This window comes from Hippichthys cyanospilos, chromosome 11 (assembly GCF_059441005.1).
Source record: "Hippichthys cyanospilos isolate Australia breed blue-spotted pipefish chromosome 11, RoL_Hcya_1.0, whole genome shotgun sequence".
Taxonomy (NCBI): domain Eukaryota; kingdom Metazoa; phylum Chordata; class Actinopteri; order Syngnathiformes; family Syngnathidae; genus Hippichthys; species Hippichthys cyanospilos.
In genome coordinates, this window is record NC_142379.1 from 18,362,516 (window position 1) to 18,384,608 (window position 22,093).

A 22,093-nucleotide genomic window follows, 5' to 3' on the forward strand; every position below is an offset into this window, starting at 1 on the left:
GCACAGCATCGAAGTTTCTCCGAAGTTCGTCCTGTCACATTTCTAGGGCTTTTACAGGATATACACAATGCTGGCATATGAGATTATACTGTAATGTCAACCGTACTGTTGATCTCTATCAACATATCAGCATCTTTCATTTTATTTGAGTTTGAAATCTGTGAATCTGTTGACATATATTCTATATATGGACTTAAAAACTAGACTAAAAGCACTAGAGAAAAAAAGTCCGTATGTTAAGGTCCCGTGTCTAAGGGCCCATGACTGACTATATGCAAATATATATTGTTTCACAAACAGGCAGTGACACTTCAGACAGAGTTTTGGGATAATTACAATCCTTTTATTTACATAATCATTTTTCCTTAACAAGTCAAGTTATAAGTGCATAGTAATGAGGTGAGCATGAGCATCATGAGAACAGACGGTGACATTCAGAGGAACATTAATCCAGAAAATCTGGGGTTGCGTGTCGGTGATGACATAGTTAAGAACATTGAGTAGACAGTATATAGTTCAAATAAAATACAAACAATTGCTGCAACATTTAAACATTGTACATTTTGTGTTTAAACCCTATACTGTATGTATGATGACCTGTCATTAATAGTTCACAATAGAGAACATTTAGGTTTGTTGTAAACTTGTTTTTTTCTCATCCTCTAATTGTTAAAATTGTTTCAAGTTTAAGTGCTTTGATCAGAGATTTGACCTTTAGATTTGAATGGAATGTGGGAGCAGACCTGGCAGTGTGATCAACGATCAACTACTGTACCTGTGGAGTCTAACAAATCAGTAGTAGCTGTTACAGGTATCATTTCAATACAGTTGACGTACAGTAGATTTAAAAGGTGTCAGTGTAATACTTGGGCAGACATGAGACTCCTGGACTGGCAGTATGAGTTCCAGCTGCTATGGCAGTTTAAACAATTTACCGTAAGAAAACGTAATGGTCATTCTCCATTTTATTTTACGATATTGCCTTAATAGTTACACTATTCAATGGCATGGCTTCTGCCTATAGCTGTCACTTTGAAATATTTTTTTCCAAATATGCTTGTGGTCCCTTTTCCTAATAACCTTACAATTTATACAAACATCGATAAAATATGTGGCACAGACGTGTGACAATAAACAATCTGTCAAAAAGAGCCACCAAAGTCTTATAATTCTACTCATATTGTAGCCAAGTATAATGTGAAAACACTACTTTTTGCCTAATGCAATATTTCGTCTCTTATGTAGTACACATTTAATTGATTGAGTTGAGACAGCAGGTCTCTCATGCCAACTCGACTAGATGGATATTATACAGCTTATTATAGTTAATACTGCAGCAATGGTTGTACACAGATGATGGTAGGTTGTCATTTTGCGGAAAGACGGGTCAGGATGAGTAAAGGGACAAAGGTGAGGGAGTGTGCGTTGTATGACCACTAACTGTTAACCATGTCTCCATATATGACATCATTCAGTCGAGCTATTTTTGGCAGATGTAAACAATGGCTTTCTGTACTGATAAAACATCATTTTCTCTGTTATAACATCGCACTGCCTGTACAGCATATTTCAAATAGATAACCGTTCTTTTGATTTTTGAGTGAGCAACATGCATTTGTGGGATGAACGGAACATACAATGTTGCTAGAACTTTGACAGTCACAACACACAGCCAGACTTTTTTTTTTTTTTGACCATGATTAAAAAAAAAAAAAAAGGAACAAAAATCTGTGAAACAAACACACTCAACAGTATTGTGCGCATTACATTCGAGGTATAACAAATTTTGGTGATGCTTTTTGTCCTTATCAAATCGGTTGCTTGTGTTTGTTGGAGAACTTTCTTTTGTCTGACATTGATATTAATCACACTGTAATTACAAAACCTGCTATTATTTTTACCTTTGGAGATTAGTCAGCTGCTACATACAAATGGCATCTTTGTTTTAGTGAAAAATAAATCGGTTGCGATGAAGGAAATGATTTATCTTGGACGGTGGTTTACCGAATGAACATTAACTTTCAAACCGGTGAATGGTATTTTAATGGAATTTATAATCTGCATCACTATTGCAAGTAAAGTGAAAAAATAAAGTGGTGAGTTTGCAATTATGTGTTCTGCTAAAGTGATGGTGCAGTATTATAAAATACAACATATATACTGTACATACTTTGTACCTACCTTGCCTTCATAGTTAATGAATAAGTCCCACTTTTACAGTTTCTACTCCTTACAAGATTTTTGCACTGTATCTGTGAGAATTTTTGCTGTTGTTGAAAAAGTTTGTTACTTTGAGGAATTGAGATTCAGGGGGACCCAAATGTGTCAAGTGCCCTTCAATACATTTGTCCAATAGTAAATATGAAAAGTGAAGCAATACTCAACTTTGTGATGTTGCGTTTTGACATTCACTGCTTCGGATACAATCAATGAGACAATATTATTTACATATTTGTTGTAAGATTGCCTTTTCCTAACATACGTAGAGCCAGAAGTGAAGAAGTACAAGACTTATTCAATTCAACAAAAATAGTAATCAATATATGAGGGATTCAAAGCCAATATGCCAAATATCAGCAATCTAGGCGCAAATAGGCCTCTTATGTCTTCTTATGTTTTAAGCCAACTTTTGGCTTTAGCCACAGGTGATTCATTGAATACAAACTCTGGCAGGCTTTTAACTTTCTGCACCTGATTTTCCCATCTCTGCGCAATATAAATATGTTCAATGCAGCAGCCCACTAAGACACTTTCCAACAGTAGCAGTGCCTACGACAGGCCTTTTAACCTGACACATTTCTAAAGTGCACTTTAACATATTATTATTGCATAATAATGTCCGTATTATTGCTCCCATTGAAAGCAAAAAATGGAAATACATAACATAAACAAGAAAGCAGCAGGTTAGCCTGGAGGACAAATGTGAACAACACAAAAAACTTGGCTGCTGACACTCACACAAACTGATATATGACCATTTCAATTTACTGATTTTTTTTCTCATTGTTTTATAATAAAAGAAGTATGGACTTCATTTGATTTGTGCAGCCACTCCAAACAGTGGTAAAGTGCTGTCCCGTTTGTGTGCAAGGCCTGTGCACCCCTCTTACACATACTTGTGTGTATGTGTTGGATATGTATTGTGTGTGTTTTTGTGTGTCACCAGCTGCCCCGTCTATCCCTGGTATGTGTGAAGGTCTATTGCAGGTCATGCGTGCCAACTACTCAAACAAATCTCTAGTAAAGTTGCATAGAGGACAGAGGGTGGAATGGGCAATAGCAGGATGACATCAAATCTATCCCTTTATAACAATTTTGATTTTTTTTGTGAATAAAATGGAGAAATTAAATGATACTTTTAAAATTTGTGTCTGTACTGGTAGATGGTGGTGCAAAAGAGATTTCAGTTGGGGTTAACAGTTTATACTGACGATGGTGTTCAGGTGCCAAAAACGGTTCGTTCGAGTATATGAAGGGATATTTGCAACCTCCAGAATTCACACAAATGTTCCTCCTCTGCTGTGGACGACATACATGTATGGAGCTTTCTAAAATGCGCGCATGCTTACATTTTTCGACAAGTCAGAAGCAGCATGTTTCATTTAATTTCCTTTAGGGAGCTGAGCAGGTTTAGGATTGTCTTGAATGAGGGTTCATTTGAAGAAAAAAAAAAACTGCAATTAAATCATCCCGTCAACTGTGGGAGATGCTAAACAGGCATGACCAAAACAAACAGTAAATAAACTAAAATAATTGAGTCGTGGATCATTCGTTTGCCAAGTTACAATCTAGCCCGTCATCACTCAAAATACAGTTGCCGGATATTTGGGTCAGTCCCATTTTTGATGAAAGAAAACCAAGCACCCCCAAAATATGAGATGTACTGTGTGTCCTTTTCAGAAGCTAGAAAAGTGTTAAAACCATGCATTGCTGGGTTGAGATATTATATTATAATATCAATATATAATATTAAAAAAAAATACATTAACCCCCTTTTCCCTCAAAAAATGGCTTGATCCACCTCAACACACAGGCGAAGCAAGTGTGTGTATGTCCTTACGCAGTCGTCCACTTCGAGTAGTTTGAGGAGACATTCCTTATTTTAAACCAAGACGTATTGTAAATTCTCAACTTCCTATTCAATATCAACGCATTATTATCATTAGGACTTTCTGCTCTATTGATCTGTAGGTTTCCGTTTATATTGATAGGTAGGAATTAGTTGACTCTTTTCAAGTGAGGATAACAGGCAAACTCCTCATTGAAAGCTCCAAGCCATCACTCAAACCCAGATTCTTTCACTGTGAGGCACATTTTCTTCTCACCTCCAATACTGTGCAGCTCAGAACATTCATAATTATTCAAATTGACCTGCAGGTTTGGGGGTGGCTTTGCAGATATTTTCTACTCTTCAATCATCCCAAACGGAGTGTCGTTACTATGTTTGAGTAATGTTCAGGATTCAGATAAGCTCTAAACAGAAAAAAGAATAAACAGTATATTGATTTGAGTTCCACACCAATAGTGTAGGTAACTACTCGTGAACGTTTCAGACTTCAGAGTATGATGGTGAACATGGCAACAAATGGGCTGCCATGAACATAGACAAGCGTGTCCCTGCCTTCTGCAGACATTTTAACAATCAAGCAATGATTTACCTGTACATTTGCATGGTGCACTATTTAGCAAGAAGATAAGCAGTTCATTCAATGATAGTGTACATTTGTTGTAACGTACTGTATATACAAACATACGCTGTGTTATTTTTGCTCATGCCTTTGGTGTTGCATTGTTGTCAGCTTTGGCTCCTGTAAGTCCATTTTCTGTATTGTCATTCCCTGAGGCGTTAACCAGGCACTCTTTACTGTGGGGCGATAACGAAACCAAAGATTAGCATACAGAAGCAGCGGTAGCAACAATGAGAACTACACTTTTCACTGAGCCACAAATACAACATGTACTGTATAAGCCATACTGAACAAAGCTTCATTTGTGCAAGCTAAGATATTCAAACATTTGACTTAGCATCATTCGCACAGATGTCATGCTGTGCAGTGGATAACTGTATTTAGCAATATCATGAGGTGAAAAGTTTGGTATTTTTTTGAAAACCCTTCCTCTGTGAGGCCCCTTCAAAAGGTTACTATTTTTTATGTTACTATGGTTTTATTATACAGAGGATAACTTATCTTTGTAATTGGATGGCATTTCTAAATATTAAAATGTTGCCTGTTATAAATATTTTATGACAGCCGCCATTTGACTTACAATAGTTCATTATAGGATCGTTTGTTTTGACTTTAGGTCAATTTGGAAATTGTTTTTCCTCTCTCCCTAAATCCCACCCCACCCCTCCCTACTCAGAAGAGCTAACTGAGGCTGTTGCTGTGGAAGATTCTGCATAGACATTACCCCGCAGTCGTCCACATCATATCATGTGATAAGTGTTGCCCACTGTGCAACCTTTGTAGCCAAGACGTTCAGGAGGGTGTTGTGTGTCTGCTCTTGGCCTCCCTCTTGTGGTTATTTCTGTCGTCTGTCTTAGAGCTTCCTGATTCTCTACCTGGGGGGCGGAGACTTCGTTTGCACACGAGCGAACCATCAATCAGCAGCACACTCTTTAGGTGCGGTCAAAATAGAGGGACTATGTAGAAAGATCGTGGCAGTTCATATGCGTAACACTCTAAATTGTGTTGAGTTTGAATTGTTTTCGTATGAGGACGACTCTAACCCTCTCCCGGAATGCATTGCAAATTTGCAACATTGATATGAGAGTCCCCTAGGTATTCAACATTAATATTGATTGAGGCATTTTTTTTTTTAGAAGTTTAAAAAAAAAGTAACTTAATTTGAGCCTGAAAGGGCTAAACTAAATTGAGTTTACGAATTGAAAACTTACGAGTGCAAGATATTTTGAATACAACTTTCTCGGTATGACCACGTCATGTTTATGCCGCGTTCAGGTGTAGTGCGATGGAGGTGTAAAAGCGGACAGTTTTGTATTGTAGTCAATGGAGTTCGCGCGATCGGGTGCGATGGCGCATCGGGCAACGCGATGGACGCGTATTGCCGCGTTCAGATGGAAAGCATCCGAGCGCGTCGTTTACGCTCTGCGCTAGGCGTTTTGTCATGGGGTCAAGATGATCACTTTTGTGAAGTCACTTTTAGTCGTGCAAGGGGAGGGGAGTGAGCTTGTTGTGCACTTTGCAGTGGATCCGGATCACACTTGCCTCTCTGCAATGCGTCACTGCAATTCTGGCCTGCTATTGGTCGGCGTCTCCTCACGGAGGTGGTGGTCGGCTATTGGTCAGCCTCACTCGTTTCAAAATGGTGGAACGGTAAAGCTTTGTTCCATTGTGAGTGGGTACAAAACCGTATTCATACTGCATCTTACTACTTAATTCAAAGTTGAAAGGGTTAGCCCAAGATTCCTATTGATATTAAAGAGAGAAGTAAGATGATTTATATGGAAACGATGCTGGTGATAACCCTTGCTAGGAAATATGGGCATAACAAGCGGCACTCAAAGGTAAATAAATCCATTCTATATTTTTTATTTATGTTGTTTTCTGATTGTATACATATATATTATGTATACGTATCACTTACTATACTATTTTGGTTCCAATTTTCAATATGTATGTACAATTTTGATGTTTTTACCTGGGGTTCTAAAGGCATTAGCTATTTAACATAGGTTTGGATTGCCCGCCATATGTGAATTTGCTTTACCAACCCCGGAACAGATTAATCTCGTAACACGGGTGCCCACTGTGCGTCTTTTTGACAGTGATCTTATTCCCTAAAAGACATTGTCGGATTATTTCTCTCAGCTACTTCTCCTTCTAGTTCCACGTACCTTGCTCAATTTTTGTTGTATTTTGGCAATTTCAGTTAAATTTTTGTAATTTATTTAATAATTTATCCGAGTATGTATTTTTGTCCGGAGTGTTCTTTTTTACTGCAAAGATTTCTAAAAAATATTTTCCTATGAGCATTTTTATTTAAAAAAAAAAAAAAAAAAACATTTCGGCTGTAAATTATTCCTTTTTTAAAGCCAAAATAAACAGGTATGTATTAAGTATGCAAAGGTGTTCTTTTTCATTTCATTTTGACAGAATTTATAGGCAGTTTGGGGGTGTTAGCATCGCATCTCTGCTTTTACAGATGATGTGGTGCTGTTGACTTCTTTACCCCATGATCTGTAACTCTTACTAGAGTGGTTTGTAGCTGAGTGTATAGCAGCCGGGTTGAAGATTAGCATCTACAAATCTGAGACCAAGGTTTTTAGTCGGTAAAGGCTGGAGTGCGCTCTCCAGGTCGGGGAAGAGGTCCTGCCCAAGTGGAGTTAGAGTATCCCAGGGTCTTGTTCATAAGGGCAGGATGAAGCGTGGGATCGACAGGTGGATGGGTGTAGTCTCTGTTGTGATGCGTACTGTATCGGTCTGTCATGGTTTGGAGGGAGCTGAGTTGAAATGTGAAGGTCTATTTTTACCAGTCAATCTATGTTCCTACCCTTACCAATGGTCATGAGCTATGGGGTCATGACCAAAAGTACAAGATCCGGGATACAAGCGGTCAAAATAAGTATCCTCTGTCGGATGTCTGTAGAGACAGGGTGAGAGAAGCTCAGACATCCAGGAGAGACTCAGAGAAGAGTTGTTGCTCCTCTACGTTGAGTGGAGCCAGCTGAGGTGGCTTGGGCATATGGTAAAGATGCTGCCTGGACACCTCCTTGGTGAGGTTTTTGTGAAGGGAATCATATATTAGGTTGTTATCATTATGTTCTTAGTTCATTGTTACCCATTTATGCAATCCTAGTTCATCTTGACCCTGTCCTTAGATAGAACTGTTGACGCACGAAAGTGTGAGCCGGGACCTTGGCCCAGCTGCCGGTGGCGCCCGGCTGGCTCTTTTGTTGTGTCTTGTAATCTGCTATGCTTCTATTCAATAAAAGCCGGGGGGAACGGCTGGGCAAGTGGAAAACTGGCGTTGGAAGACCCACGAGTTACATTTGCCCAAGCCTTTTTTCCCTATGCCGGCGTAGAAAAGTCAATCTTGGCTGGTCTGAGTTACTCTTTTTGCTGTTTAAGCAGCTAGGCTTGTCCTAGTCTTCTTTTCTGAGATTTCTCTGACAGTTTTCCAGGCATGTCCCACAGGGAGCAGGCCCCGGGGATGACCCAGGACACACTAAAGAGACTGTCTCACGGTTGGCCTGGGAATGCCTGGGGATCCCCTTGAAGGAGCTGGACGAAGTGTCTGGGGAAAGGGAAGTCTGGTCTTCCCTGCTGAGCCTGTTGCCCCCGCGACATGACTCCAAATACAGTGGTAGATAAAGAATGGACGGTTGTATTAAATAATAAAGTGATTATTATATCAACTGTTTACTCTGTTGAGAACTTTTCTATGGAAATCATCATATTTGGCAAAACATGTAACGGCTCATGTGTTTTAAAAATGCCTCACACATTGCATTGAAGTTTGGTGTTTAAAAAATAAAACTTAATAAAATAGCTCTTTCAATATTACTTATCCAACATCGGATGTACAGTACTGTAGAGGGCAGTGCACTGTCCACTGATTTAAATATTCTTGCACTCATCCTTTTTGTCATGCATGTATCTTGGAAGCTTACCGAAATCCAAAGCTAAACAAAAAGCATACTTTTGTTGTAGTACTTGTTCTTTTTGTACGCACTGGACTTTGCCAACATCGCTTTTTGTTGATATTTTCCGGTAATGCTTTTGTATTTTGTATTTCCTTGCTTGTACACTTTTTGTGGCTAAACTTTGCTATTATTAAATTCTTGTCATTCAGTCTGTTTTGGGGTCCTCTTCTTTGATTAATTGCTCTACTGAACTTGACAGGGAGGATCCCTGCGATTCATTCTCACGGCTTTTTCCATTTTTTGCCCCTTGCTTCACCTTGGCCATTTTGTGAACTGCAGGCTTGTGTACATTGAGATGGTCCATGTGATTAAGATCTAAATACACAAAACATTATTGTGCAATATCTGATATCAAGTGTGTTTTTTCTTATTAGTAGGTCAAGGATAAGATTAGAAGTGTCACTGGTCATGTAAAGCATGCATGTTGTGATGAATTCATTCACCATCTTGTGACAACTTACTTCTTCTCATCACCCTTCAGCAGGAATTGGACCACCAAGGCTTTTATCACCATAATAATGATAACTAAGCCAATGACTCCGCCCAATACAGAGACAATGATGACAGTTAAAGTATTGTCAACATCAACCACTGAAAGTGTGGACAAAGAGACATTGGATCAGCGGTAGTAAACATAAAATTCAACACCACAGGATAGTCTGTGTTAAGTTTTTTTTTAGGTCATTATGGTGCATACCTTTATCCACCACATAGAGAGTGAATATAGTACTGTGGTTTCGACCCTTTTCCTTTGGGTTTTTTGCAAAACAGGTGTACTCTCCCTGATCTTCAAAGGTGATATTCCACAGGAGGACAGAGATGTTGTTGCCTTTGGAAGAGCCTACAAACTCTATTCGCTCATGTTCCACTTTCACGTTAGGCTCCACACCTTCGTTAGGAACCACCCCTTCGCATAACTAAAGAAACACATGAGAAAACATGCCTCAGTTACATAGCCATAGAGCTGACAATAAAGATTTCACCAACGTGGTGATCAGTGGTGTACCTCAACGAGTATGATGAACAAAAGTTGAAATATGAACTAATTCATTTTTGGAGTGATGAATTAAAAAAAAAAAATTAAATTAACTTTGGCCTGAACCAGTTTATTTTGAAAATTATGAGATTATTTGAACAAGTTTGTATAGGAAATAAACTTTCCCAACATGGATGGTGACGAGTGCGTGGTCGGTACCTTGTCCATAGTGCCATTGTTGTTGTAATGCCAGGTGAAGAAGAGCTTGAAAATGCCAATGCAGGAGGAGTAGATGCATGGTAATAGCACAGTAGAACCGTTCACCGCCTCAATTGATGACACTTTTCCCGTTGACACCTCCAGTCCACGAACATGCAGCACATCTGAATCAAAGACTGTGGGAGTGGGGTGCAGACAACAGATGAAATGTGCCCTGAGAGATCATCAGAATCATTAACAACAAATTTCAAAGGACAAATTTGGGGACAAAATAAGACAAAATATACTTTTTTTTCAGGACACTGCGTCTACATTTTGTGACAATTTTGGTGGGAGGTGTGCTTTTACAGTAAATATTTCTTATGCTAAATGGGCCTTGGCCAAATAAAGGTTAAGTAACTAGTGTTTTATTAATCATTAAGTCTTGGTTCATTTCATGTCAGTTCACACAAATCACCAAAACCTCCCCATAGACACTTGTTCAATTTGCCTGATTTTTTTTATTCTGGTAGTGCTTTATGATGTCAAACAAAATAATCAAAATTTTGAGCATCCTTAAATGGATTTCACTTAAGAGTATCTCTACTTATGAAATTAATTCATTCCGGAAGTAATTTTGGAACGTGAATGTTACATGAGTAGAGTCGCTTTTAACATATAAATAGCCTAGTTTTTTCCAAGTCCCCCCAAATGCTCCTAAACCTTTTAAATGATTACTATTAATAATAAAAATCCATCAGAAACAAATACATATTACAATTACATTAGTGCATAATAATCAAAATATATCATGTAAAGAATAATAATGGATGCTCCTAAACCCTTTTAATTAATCATACCCATTTTAATTGTGGGAGTTGACAATGTGAATGCAGTTCAGTTGTTTGGCTTAAAATGGTGCCTTTTTAGGTTGTTTAATTTGTACGTTTTTATTTTATATTTCCAGTGATCCATGAATCTTTTACAACTCCTCAGGAGCATTAATATTTATTTTTGTATTATACTGAGCATGTACTGTATGTAAGTTTATTTAAGCTTAGTTTGGGTCATGCGAAGTGCTTTCTGTATGATGTCATTCGGCCCACTTACTAAAGTGCTAACGACACGCTAACAACGCTAACGTCAGACACAAAGACCAAAGTGGTATGTTACATATGCGTTTTTATGTGAAAATGTACAATGTTAGCCATAGCTAATGTCACTTTTATGTTTTTTTAGTGCTACGATGTAAATTGTTGTTGGGAATTATGGATGAAGCGTGTAAAGATGAAAAATAGAAGACCACAGTAAACATCAATGAAAAAACTATGTATTGTCTCATTTGTGGGCAAGCGGGTTAATGAACAATAAAAATGCATCACCAACTGCAACAAATGCAGTAGACATCGCAATTTCTCACAAGTGTGGCAACTGGTCCCTTCTGCTTGTAAGTTGCAATGCTCATCTGTGTCTTGCTTGCAAAAGTAAGAAATTTTGTCTATTGATTATGGACAGTGGACTAATGAATTCTGTCTGATACATTTTTATTTAATGCTTCAGAAAATCATCTTGCAGGTTGAATTAAACCTCCCTGCGAGCTGGACCCTGCCTACGGGCCGTCTGCTTAACACCACTGATTCAGCGTGTTTGAAAAGCACTGGTTTGTCAGTGACTCGATGGGTTGACAGAGGAATAAGAAACGGAAAATAAGTCATTTTATGATTATATTCTGACTGCAATGGCACTTTCACTATGAACATTACCTGACGTGAACCCACTATAGTTGCTTAAAATATATGTATTTATTAGACTGGCCAGAATGCCACTTTAGGAAGTGGATGATTGTTTGGAGGGGATTTTGACATGAGATGAAATATATTTCACGTCCGAAGTCTTTGTTCAATGACAACCGCAGGAATCCTCACACTATTACTGTGGCATCTGTTTTCACTTGAGTCCTATTTATAAACCCTGTCCTTTCTACACTGACCATCATGGGATCGCATTGCACTTTGTGCAAATTGAGATTAGCGCATGCACTTGATGTTAGGCCTGTAAATTGGTGTTTCATAGCTGATAGGTTGTTATTTTTTTTCCCTTCGTGTTCCAACCACAAAAAACAATATTATAAAACTGAACTTGATACAGTTTAAAATGCAGATTCAGTCTCCTTCTGTCAGAATCTGTGTATTGTAGTCTTCAAGTGTGTAAAAGCAAATGTGTTTAGTATCACACTGTGTGTCAGTTCATGTCTTCATAGTTGTTGTTTGGTTCTAATTCTGCCTCCTGATCTTACTCTTTCATCTCAACTTCTACTAGTGGATATTTTTATCTTCTGTCTGCATTCAAGTTGACTCGCCTTCAATAGCATTCTGAGCTGTTAGGGTCCACCTTACTCTTTTCCATTCCTGGATCTTTTCTCTGTTATTTATTTTTTAGTCATTTTTTGGTCATTTTTAGCTTGTGCGTCTCGTTGCTCTGAACAATAAGACAATAACAGTTCTAGCACCGATTTTAGAGAGAAATAGAAAAAGGATACTGCAAGATAGTATATGTGTATATCTTTTGATTGCTAAGTTGCATTACCAACGGTCACTCAAGGATTCAAAATGTTTCCAAGATGGTTAGAGCTTTGATTGCCAGAGCAAGCATTTCCATCCATGTATTTTCTATAGTGCTGTGTCCTCACAAGGGTCAAGAGTGAGACAATTTACACAATTCTGAGTTTTAAAAGAATCTAACATGCCTGTTTTGGAAAATGGGAAAGAATAGACATGAAAAAAACCAGGGAGGGACAGGTATTTGAAGCCTGTAAAAAGAAGAAACTACATAAAAATTAGAGGGACCTAAAGGGACCTTGTCAACCTAAAGGAACTCTATGTCAAATGAGGCTGTACATTTTGAAATTCAGAGACGCTTTGGAAAATACAATATATAACAAGTAAGACCTATAACCAAGAGTGTACATAACTGGTATGCAGGTATGCATGCTCGACATAAATCCCTGATGTGTGACATTGAATGCTTAGTCGACAACCGAGCCTGAGCTGAACACAAGGTTTTTGTTTTTTTTTTCATTTTAATTTTTTTTTAAAGTGGCTCCAAGATGTTTCATGGTTTGAAGCAGCCTTAAATGTGGTGCGAGTCTTACCGCTTATATCCTTTGCTTGCAGACAAAACAGCTGCGTTTGATACAGGGTAAACATTTTGCAGTCATCCTTTATTTGAACTATGAAAAGAGAAAGTAAATGGAGCTGAACTTATTGCCAACAAACAAGCTATTCGAGAAGCAATAGGTAATCACTCTCTTGCGAGACAAACTACAGGAATAATGTAACATCTGTGTAATCGTTTTCTCCTCACCTTCTGTAAAGGTAAGAACGCTCGTCTAATCTCTCCCTGTTCTGTGGATATTTGTTTACTGAAGCGGCTTGGACTGGCAGTCGGGGCATCGCATTATTCTTGTGAAAGTGTGAAGGAGATGTCTACAGTGAGGGTAAATTTACCTCTGACTTCCTCAGACTAATTAAACTGGGTCCCGAACAAACCCCGCAAACCATAATTAATGGACTTATCAAATGTTTCGAAGACGCAGGCTTGAATAACTTGATTACAAAGCTAATCACTGTAAACCCACAGCCGGTGCTGCTGTTAACATAGGAGCAAAATTGAAGAGGTCATTGAGGAAGACAGTTTTAAATGAGAGAAAGGGTGCGAAATGAAAAATATCTCCTAGTACTCATGTGAGTAACCCAAGAAAAAAATTATGTGCAACCTGCCGATACTACAGGTGTTGTAGAGGTCCCATATGATCCTAAGTGAGCTGAGTGACAATTATCCCAACTGATAATACATTGTAGCCTGATGATATCAGTTTCCTCTCATGCCACAATCCCTTATTATTTTATAGCTTTGCATTGTGCTACAATTATTAGTTTCTGTGTCAAAAACAAACCCTCAATAGTTGAATCAGATCATCTAATGGAAAGAAATGCAATTGCTACAATGTCTTGTCCTTGCCCCGACAGTCAAGGTTGCGTGTTTTATTTAAGTAGGCCACACATTGAAGGGTTAAGGTATTTCTGAGCAAACCCACAGAGAACCGACCGAGGACACAATTACCACCCGAGAGAGTGGAGTGAGGTACTGCGGCTGGGAAGAATGGAAAAAAAAGGGAGAGAATGGTCACAGAGGAAGGAATAAAGTGGAGAGCTAGATGGGATGGGTGAGAGAGGGGATGGAGGGCATCAGCGGGAAGAAGCAGAGAGGTGGACAGGAAGCGTTAAGGGAAATGAAATGTTCTTTCCAAGGTGACTGAATGACAGCAGAGCTGAAAATGACAGCAGTAGTTAGCTGATTCAATAAAAAGAAGTGCACTGGTGCGCAGTGACAGGCATGTGTAGGTTACTGATATGAATAATGACTTGTGTGAAGGAACTCCCACAAACGTGCATCAGTCGATAACAATTTTCGGTAAGTTGTATTACAAGTTATGGAGTTATTGCAAACACCACATAGATGTGTAAAGTATCCTAGCCAAGGACAAGGACAGGTTATGATAACTAAAATGGTTGCAAATACACACTGATCTGCCACACCATTATGACGACAGGCACGATGTGAAGATATTCAATATAAGATCTGTCTCAAGTAAGATAATAATCTTTCATAATGCCTTATAAATAGCACTCAGCGTGATGCAGTACGGTTGATACTGCGGTTTTACTGGTTATCATATTGCCTTGCGGCTCAGTGGGGCAGTAATTTGTAATTTGTTTTATTTAATGTACAGCTGACAGTGGTCAGCACATCTGCCTCACAGTTTGGGGACCCGAGTTCAAATCCATCTTACGTTGGCCTGGAGTTTGCGTGTTCTCCCCGAGCCTACAGGGGTTTTCTCTGGGCAATCTAACCCTAGAATCTAACCCTACAAAATCGCAACTTCTAACCCTATTTTTATACACACACACACACGCACACACACACCCAAATATATATATATATATATATATATATATATATATATATATATATATATATATATATATATATATATATATATATATATATACTAAATTGTCCTTAGGTGTCCTTGGGTACGCGAATGGTTGTTTGTCTCTGTGTGTCCTGCGATTGGCTGGCAACCAGTTCAGGGTGCCCCCCCCCCCCCCCCCCCCCCCCCCCGCCGGAAAGCCAGCTGAGATCGGCGACAGAAAGCCAACCATTCACACACCCAATCACACCTAAGGACAATTTAGTATGTTCAATACACCCAGCTTGCATGTTTTTAGAGTGTGGGAGGAAACCAGAGTGCTGAGAGAGAAGACACACAGACTCGGGGAGAACATGCAAACACCACACAGGAAGGCCGGAGAGAGATGGATTTGAACTCAGGTCCTTTTAAATGTGGGGCGGAACTTGGGATTCACTGCGCCACCCCAGATAATACATAAAATGGCAAAAGTTCATTATTTTGGGTGCGGCCTTGTGCGGACCAGTTGATTCACGCACCAGTACTGTGGCAAACCAGTGGTTGGGGACCTCTGATTTAGGGTTTACCCTTCCCACTGATGGAAAACGGCCGGGATGGTTTCCAGCACCCTTGTGACCCTCATGTGGATAAACAGTCAATGGATAGATGGATGGATAGATGGATGGACCAAGGGACGGATGGATGGATCATTTTTAGTACAAATAAACCCATTTGAATCACCACTCATGGTACATGGCTTGAAAGTAAACTGAAGGGGTTTTGAAAATAGGATTTTGAAGAGAAAGCAAGAGAGAGATCAAAAAGGTAGTGGGGGGTTGGACCCGACACATTATGCAATGTTTAGAAGTGGAAAAGGCGCAAATGATATGATGGCCTGCATGAGTGGTCATCTTTAGTGATGGGAATTCATAATGACATCATGACCGCTTTACAGTAACAGATTTGGCAGGACTTGAGTGAGTGAGTGAGTCATTAAATTGATTTGGGAGTTTTTTTTAGATAACTTAGATGTCACAAACTACGAGTGACTGTTTCAGCATTTGTACATATAACAAATTATGCTCTTTAGTAACGCTATGAGACATAAAAACATGATCATATATCCTTTTGAAAGCGATTAGGGTTAAGGATTTAAGAACCATTTGCTGATGATTGTGTATGAGTGGAACTAGACATGTTGATCGTTAATTTGTGGTCCAAAAATTTGTACTTTGTACTGGGTAGCTATGAAAACATGCCGTGCATGCTTCTGAGATGCCAGCTGAGTGAAAAAAACCCTCTGATAAACCCAGAGTTGTGTCTGTATATTTAATTGTTCAGCAGGAGTACATTTTAAGGTTGAAAGCTTCTAGCCAACACTGCATTGTGCCATTATGTTCAGCAGCAACTTAGTTAAGAGTTTTAACACCTTTCCCACATTGTAATACAGTATGTGTCTACATGTTGATTGGGAGTTTACGCGCCATTTTAACACCAAATGTGGAAGTGCTGCATCCATATGACCCAGTACGAGTCCTGCAGGGTCATTGAAAGCGCTGAAAGCATCTGAAAGCTTTTTACCGCATATACGCACACACCTGCCTAAAAAAGCAGCCCAAGCAGATCAATTGCTAGCTACTATTGTAAGACAAAGAAAGTGGTGTGGGATTTGCGGCACCTTAAAGGGGAAAACACAGAAAAAGGGGAGAGGAAGCAATAGTGCGGGACAGATTGTGCTTTCTGCAAGTTGCGCAGCTGATAAATAAAATTGGCTCCACAAATAGTGTCTACTTCTTCATGAAAAAAAAAAAATAGCTCTAAGGCCAGGTGTTCCTGACAGCTCTGCAGCTAGAACACAGAGGTCCCCTGCACCTGGTCTATGTCTGGAACCTCAGCCCAGAAATGGCTTAAGTAAGATTTAGCTTTTCAAAGCAGTAAGCCCGAGGTATGTTTGTGGCACATACATAAACTCTACCAATAAGTTGATTACGATCGGAGTCTGTTTGAATTTGCACTGTGCACACTTTTTTAGAAGAATGAAGAGGGGGGGATTTGGAAAAAACAAAAAATACAAAAAACACAATTGTTTTATATTTGTTCTGTTTGTCAACCCGGGCAGAATTACCTAGCTAATGGACATTAGTAATATCATCGATGAAAATATCACCCTTCTCTGGACCCATCTTGTGCCTCTAATTTGATTTGGAAGAAACCACCATAGAAAAACAACCAATTGGAGAGCGATTCACAGATATTGGACAGATCCAGGAACAAAAAAAAAGGTGAAGAGGAGTTAAGAAGGGGGGGGGGGGACTCAACCCACTGAGATTTAGTGTTGATATGGAATCAGCAATGTATCTGCTCAAAAGGTAAATGTATTCCTTTCATAAATTGTATTGATTGTACAGTCCCCAAAATAAAAGTTCAACCCAATAACATTTAACTTTATAGCAATGTCTCTCAATTATATTTTGCAGAGCCGCCCCCAGGAAAGAGAAAACATTTCACACACCCCCACTTACCATGGTGACCTTAAAAATTATATAAGTATACCAAAAACAGTATCCTTTTTAACATTGAAACAAGTAAAAAGCAATATTAAAAAAAAAACTTTCAACAACTGTTAGCTACTTGTTTTTTTTTACATTTAAACAGGTTAAACGTTTGTCTAAGCAGAAAAAAATCCAAGTGCATCAAAGTTCCTGAAAAAAAAAAGACAGCAATCCTTTTTTTTTTCATAATTACACTACACATGGCAAATATCTAAGGCACAGCTAAAACTAACGCTACACTGTTTTCATTGCAGCTTAGGCCTGCTACACACATAGCTGTTTTTGTTTAGATTTTGCCCAATGCCAAACTTCTTTATGTCTAAATGTGTTAACCAATGAAAAGTTCCATCCTCCTGAGCTGAGTTAAGTGTCAATTTGCACCAATAATAGGATCCAAAATGAATTAGAGCAGAAAATTTTGAAATCTTTATGTGCTGAGCAAAAGCTGACGCCTCTCGTGTCATCATTTTATGTGGTGTGGGAAGTGAATGCTCAGCCATTGCTTTGGAGGATCATATGACTAAGACCTAACGTTAGGACTTGGAGGTATGAATTTACTGCGTTTGCAATGAACCGCACTTTGAATACAATTTTTATGACATGAAGTAAAAGATGCTATGAATGTGGACAAACACATTTTATACTACCGACACACAGAAAGATATAAAAGTGTTATTTAGAGAGCCCAGCTTAACTTACTCAGCAGAAGTGCCAGCATCAGACCTGGCACACTCCAGCCAGTGTTGTCCAATGACGCCATGATGCCACTTATCTATCTTGTTTGAATCCTTGTTTTTTCCCCAATTCTAAATGTTGCCCTTGTCCTGTCAGAGTTGAGTTTAGGCAAAAACAAAATCGGACTTTCTTATACGTCTTTGGAGCTGGGTGGTCCTGATTTGAGCGCCTTCCTTTCGCCACCTTCAGTCCCAGGAAGGAAACCTAAAGTAGTTCTGACCAGGCTGGAGAAAACTGCCCCCCCCGCCCCCTGTTTCTGTCCCCGTCTTCCCCTCCTTACTCTCTTACTCTCTCTCTCTCTTTTCCGTCAGCAGTCTCAGTGGGGATCCAGCCAGCAAATTAAAAAAAAAAAAAGACAGCTCAGATGCTATTTGGCAACATGCTCTGGTGTCAGACAGCTTCAACAATCTGGCAGCAGAAGTATCCGCCAGGGAGTGAACCTGCCTGCAAGCCACACAAAGGGGAGACGAAGGCTGTGGGAGCGCTGGATGGAGCATGAGCGAAAGAGGCACAAAAAAAAGAAAAAAAAAATGATGCTGGTACAGTGCAGCCAGGCAGAGAAGCAGAAAGCCAACGTCTCCCCGGCCGGCGAAGAGAAAAATGAGTGCAAGAGGTACTGCAGAGGGAGAGAGGGGACGAGAGAGAGAGAGAGAGGGACCGCGGGAGAAGGAGGGAGGGGTGGCTTGGAGTGTGTGCTGGAGAGGTGAAGGTGATTACCAATGCCACATATACACACAGCAATTCAAGACAGTTTGGCTGAGTCAGCTTTACTTTACGAGAGTTGGAGACAGGATGAGTGCTTTGCTTCAGTCATGCCACATGACCGCCGTCTTTACTGCATCCTCTCGGTCTAGCTCACGTCCATGCGGCTTTTACGTCACGCTCCTACCTGCAATCTTGCACTGGCACCATCTGACCTTGTTCAATGGTAAGACAGACATCTTGGTCTGTGTGAATATCACTGTTAACCCGAACGGACCCCAGTGGAACCTTCAAGTTAAAAAACGAAAAGAAATAATGGAGGAACCATCTGCATCAGAGAAGTCCATTAGCGTATCCATGAAAGAGGAACCGTTGGCATCCGAGATGCCCATCAGTGTGTCCGTTTTCTATGCAGTATTTCTCATTAAGGGTTAGTTGTAACCTATCCCGGCAGACTTCAGGGACTGCTCATAGTTAATAGCAGGGAACACAAAAATGACATGACATGCTTGGTTCTGGAACATGGGAGAATGCTAGAGCACTTGTAGACCTACACAAGCACAGGGGGAAATGCAAACACCATACAAGAAGGTTGGAACCCATCACACAAACACGGGGGTTTTCTATCGTATATATATCGTTTATATCATTGACATCATGCATTTCCGAATCCGTAACCTTAACCTTTACAAAAGACTGTCTAACCTAACATCAACCCAAATGTAATTCAAACCGATAGACTAAAAGGAAGACCTCAAAATTGTCTGAACTTGTGGGGTCCACCAAGTCCTCACAAAGGCAGTGAAAGGCATGATTTGGTAGGGTTAGGGTTGAGTAAATAGAACACAAGGAGTAGGACTAGATTTTACTACCAACTTCTCTTTGAACATATATACCTCGCTGAACTGAATTTGTACTGACTTTTTTTTTTTGCTTCTTTTTTTTGTTTTTGTTCTCAAATATGGAAATGTGTTCATTTTATGTTCAATAAATTCAATCAGTCAAAACTTGAGCTGCTTCTGTGAGAAGCAAGCTAATGCTTACAAAGGATGCCTTTACCAAAGGTACAATCAAGGCATTTTTTTAAGTTAAATTCCCTCCATTCCATTCCATTGGACCAACATTTCTCACATGCTCTTCAATTTTCACATCTTCCTTCTGCTCCTGAACTTGACCTTCCAACCCCAATCAGGTCATGCCAAACAAGATGACAGCCAATTAGTGCCCACTTCAGGGTGTTATTGACCTTTGTTTTCCAACCACACATAATTCAAGCACAAGAGGTTCAATAAGTTAGAGATTAAAAAAGAGAATATTACATTTAAAAAAGGCATTAACTAGTACTGTAATTAATTGATTACGATTAAGTTTTTAGTAACAAACATTTTTTTGTTGGAGGGCTGGAGATGATTAAGAATTTAAATGGAAAAAACATAATTTGATATGCTGGACAATTAAATTCAGTGATGAGCAGGGTCACAAAACAAATAAAACTCATACGTCAAGTGACCATTGCAAAATGCAAAGGCTAATCTACCTAGCTAGTGCTAGCAGCTAACTACACTATCTAAGTTGACTCATTGTTATCATTTTTGGCTCTTATGGATTCTATCCAATAATTAAGCCCTTTCCTGTATTTCTGCCACTGAAACTCTCAATGCCTTGGTGGCAGCTCACAGACATAGAAATTCCTGTCACATGTTTATGTACAATATCATTTGCTTAAGTGTTGAAAAATAAAAACACAACACACAAAAACAACACACTTTACGTCCAAGAAATAACCGTGTGCGAATAACAACAACTGTTGAGTCAAAATATAGACGTCACCAGAATCTGTTATGAATGCGATATTGGTGTCCTTTTATTTAGTATTCCATTCGAGCAATAACATCATTCCAGAATGTTACCACAGTGTCTAAGTGCTTCTTGCATTAAGCTCACCACTTCACAAATAGAGTGCCTCGTGCATTAACATCAGACGGGAAATGAAAAAGCTTGCAATGTTTATCGAACCAGGAATGTGGTCATTTGATGTGCATGGTGACAAGCTGACTATTGTCTGTTTTACACTGCCAAGAAATGTTACTTGGACAAATGAACTCTCTTGCCAAAATTCAGCCCCAGCTTACATGTGACCCTGAAATAGGGTTAGAGGTAGAAAAAGGATGGACATTTGAACATTTCTAGTGCCAGCCATTAAGAAAAGAGGAACTACTTACCAATTTTGAGCATTCTGACTGACCAGAGCAAGTTTTTTTTTTTCATTCACCCCAAAATTTACTCGATTCATTTCCACAAAAGAAAACACGAATAAGAACAAACAACCCCCTTTTGTCATGTCAAGGATTATGACAAATTTAAAGTACATTCTGGCATACTTAAAGATGTACTTTATACCTGATGATCTCTTACAGTTCAGTAATGCTCCACGACAAAGTCCAATCAAATCAAAGTTCAGTCTACAACTGTTCCTTGGTTAATGATGTGTTTATTCATTTTAAAACAGTAACGATCAATGACAAACACATAGTTAATTTTTAAATTACCTGTGGCCTTAAATTTAGCTGCCGAAGATACATGCTTTGTCTGATGGAAACCTACTTGAACCCATAAAATGAGTCCTTCACCAAGATTACACTATACAAAGAGACCTTCCATAAATCCCATCTAAACCACCTACACAACCCTGCAGTGGCAGTGAGGGATTATGGGACACACCCTCAATGCGCAGACTGACCTCCGCCACTGGATTCATCACTTCCTGGCTTAATGACATGGAGTATTGTCATCAACATCTGATCCAAATACTTACACATTCTTAGCTAGGAGATGGGACTTCGGCACGTGTCGATTTTTTTGGCTAGTCTCTTTAAACCATCATTACAGTACCCTGCTCCAGACAAAAGCAGAATCTTACGCAGTGGCTGTGTGTAAGGACAGCCATTGGTTGTGTTGTGGTTAACACAGTTGACTAGCATGCATCAGGAGTGTGAGCCATTATAGTGGCAGTTTATCAATAGAGGGTGCTAAAATGACTACCGACTAGTCATGGTGAGCACGGAATTACTTAATCTCAAGACGAAAGATTAAAAAGAAATATTCAGCAATCTCCTTAAGCGCTCAAATAGGATTTGCTGGTGCATCCTAGCCATCTTTGGGAAGTAGGCGGGGTGCACTCTGAGCTGATTGCCAGCCAATCGCAAGGCCCACAGAGGTGAGAAACTATTGACGACAAATAACAAATTAGAGGCAATTTGGAGTGTCCAATTTGCCATGCATGTTTTGGG

The 22,093-nt window shown here is 39.4% G+C and overlaps 1 protein-coding gene across 2 annotated transcripts; it reads right to left on the reverse strand.

Annotated features, from left to right (window-relative positions):
• Window positions 1-321: 321 nt before the first annotated feature.
• On the reverse strand, window positions 322-18,677 carry LOC148416247 (sodium channel regulatory subunit beta-4-like). 2 transcript variants are annotated; one of them, XM_088428359.1, is made up of 5 exons: window positions 18,066-18,677; window positions 9,864-10,039; window positions 9,366-9,585; window positions 9,130-9,259; window positions 322-4,864 (listed from the first exon to the last, which is right to left on the reverse strand). In XM_088428359.1, the coding sequence occupies exons 1-5, from the start codon at window positions 18,124-18,126 to the stop codon at window positions 4,771-4,773; spliced, it is 681 nt and encodes a 226-aa protein (XP_088284485.1). In that variant the 5' UTR covers window positions 18,127-18,677; the 3' UTR covers window positions 322-4,770. The 2 variants fall into 2 exon arrangements, with proteins under 2 accessions (XP_088284485.1, XP_088284486.1); XM_088428360.1 differs by lacking the exon at window positions 9,130-9,259.
• Window positions 18,678-22,093: the final 3,416 nt, after the last annotated feature.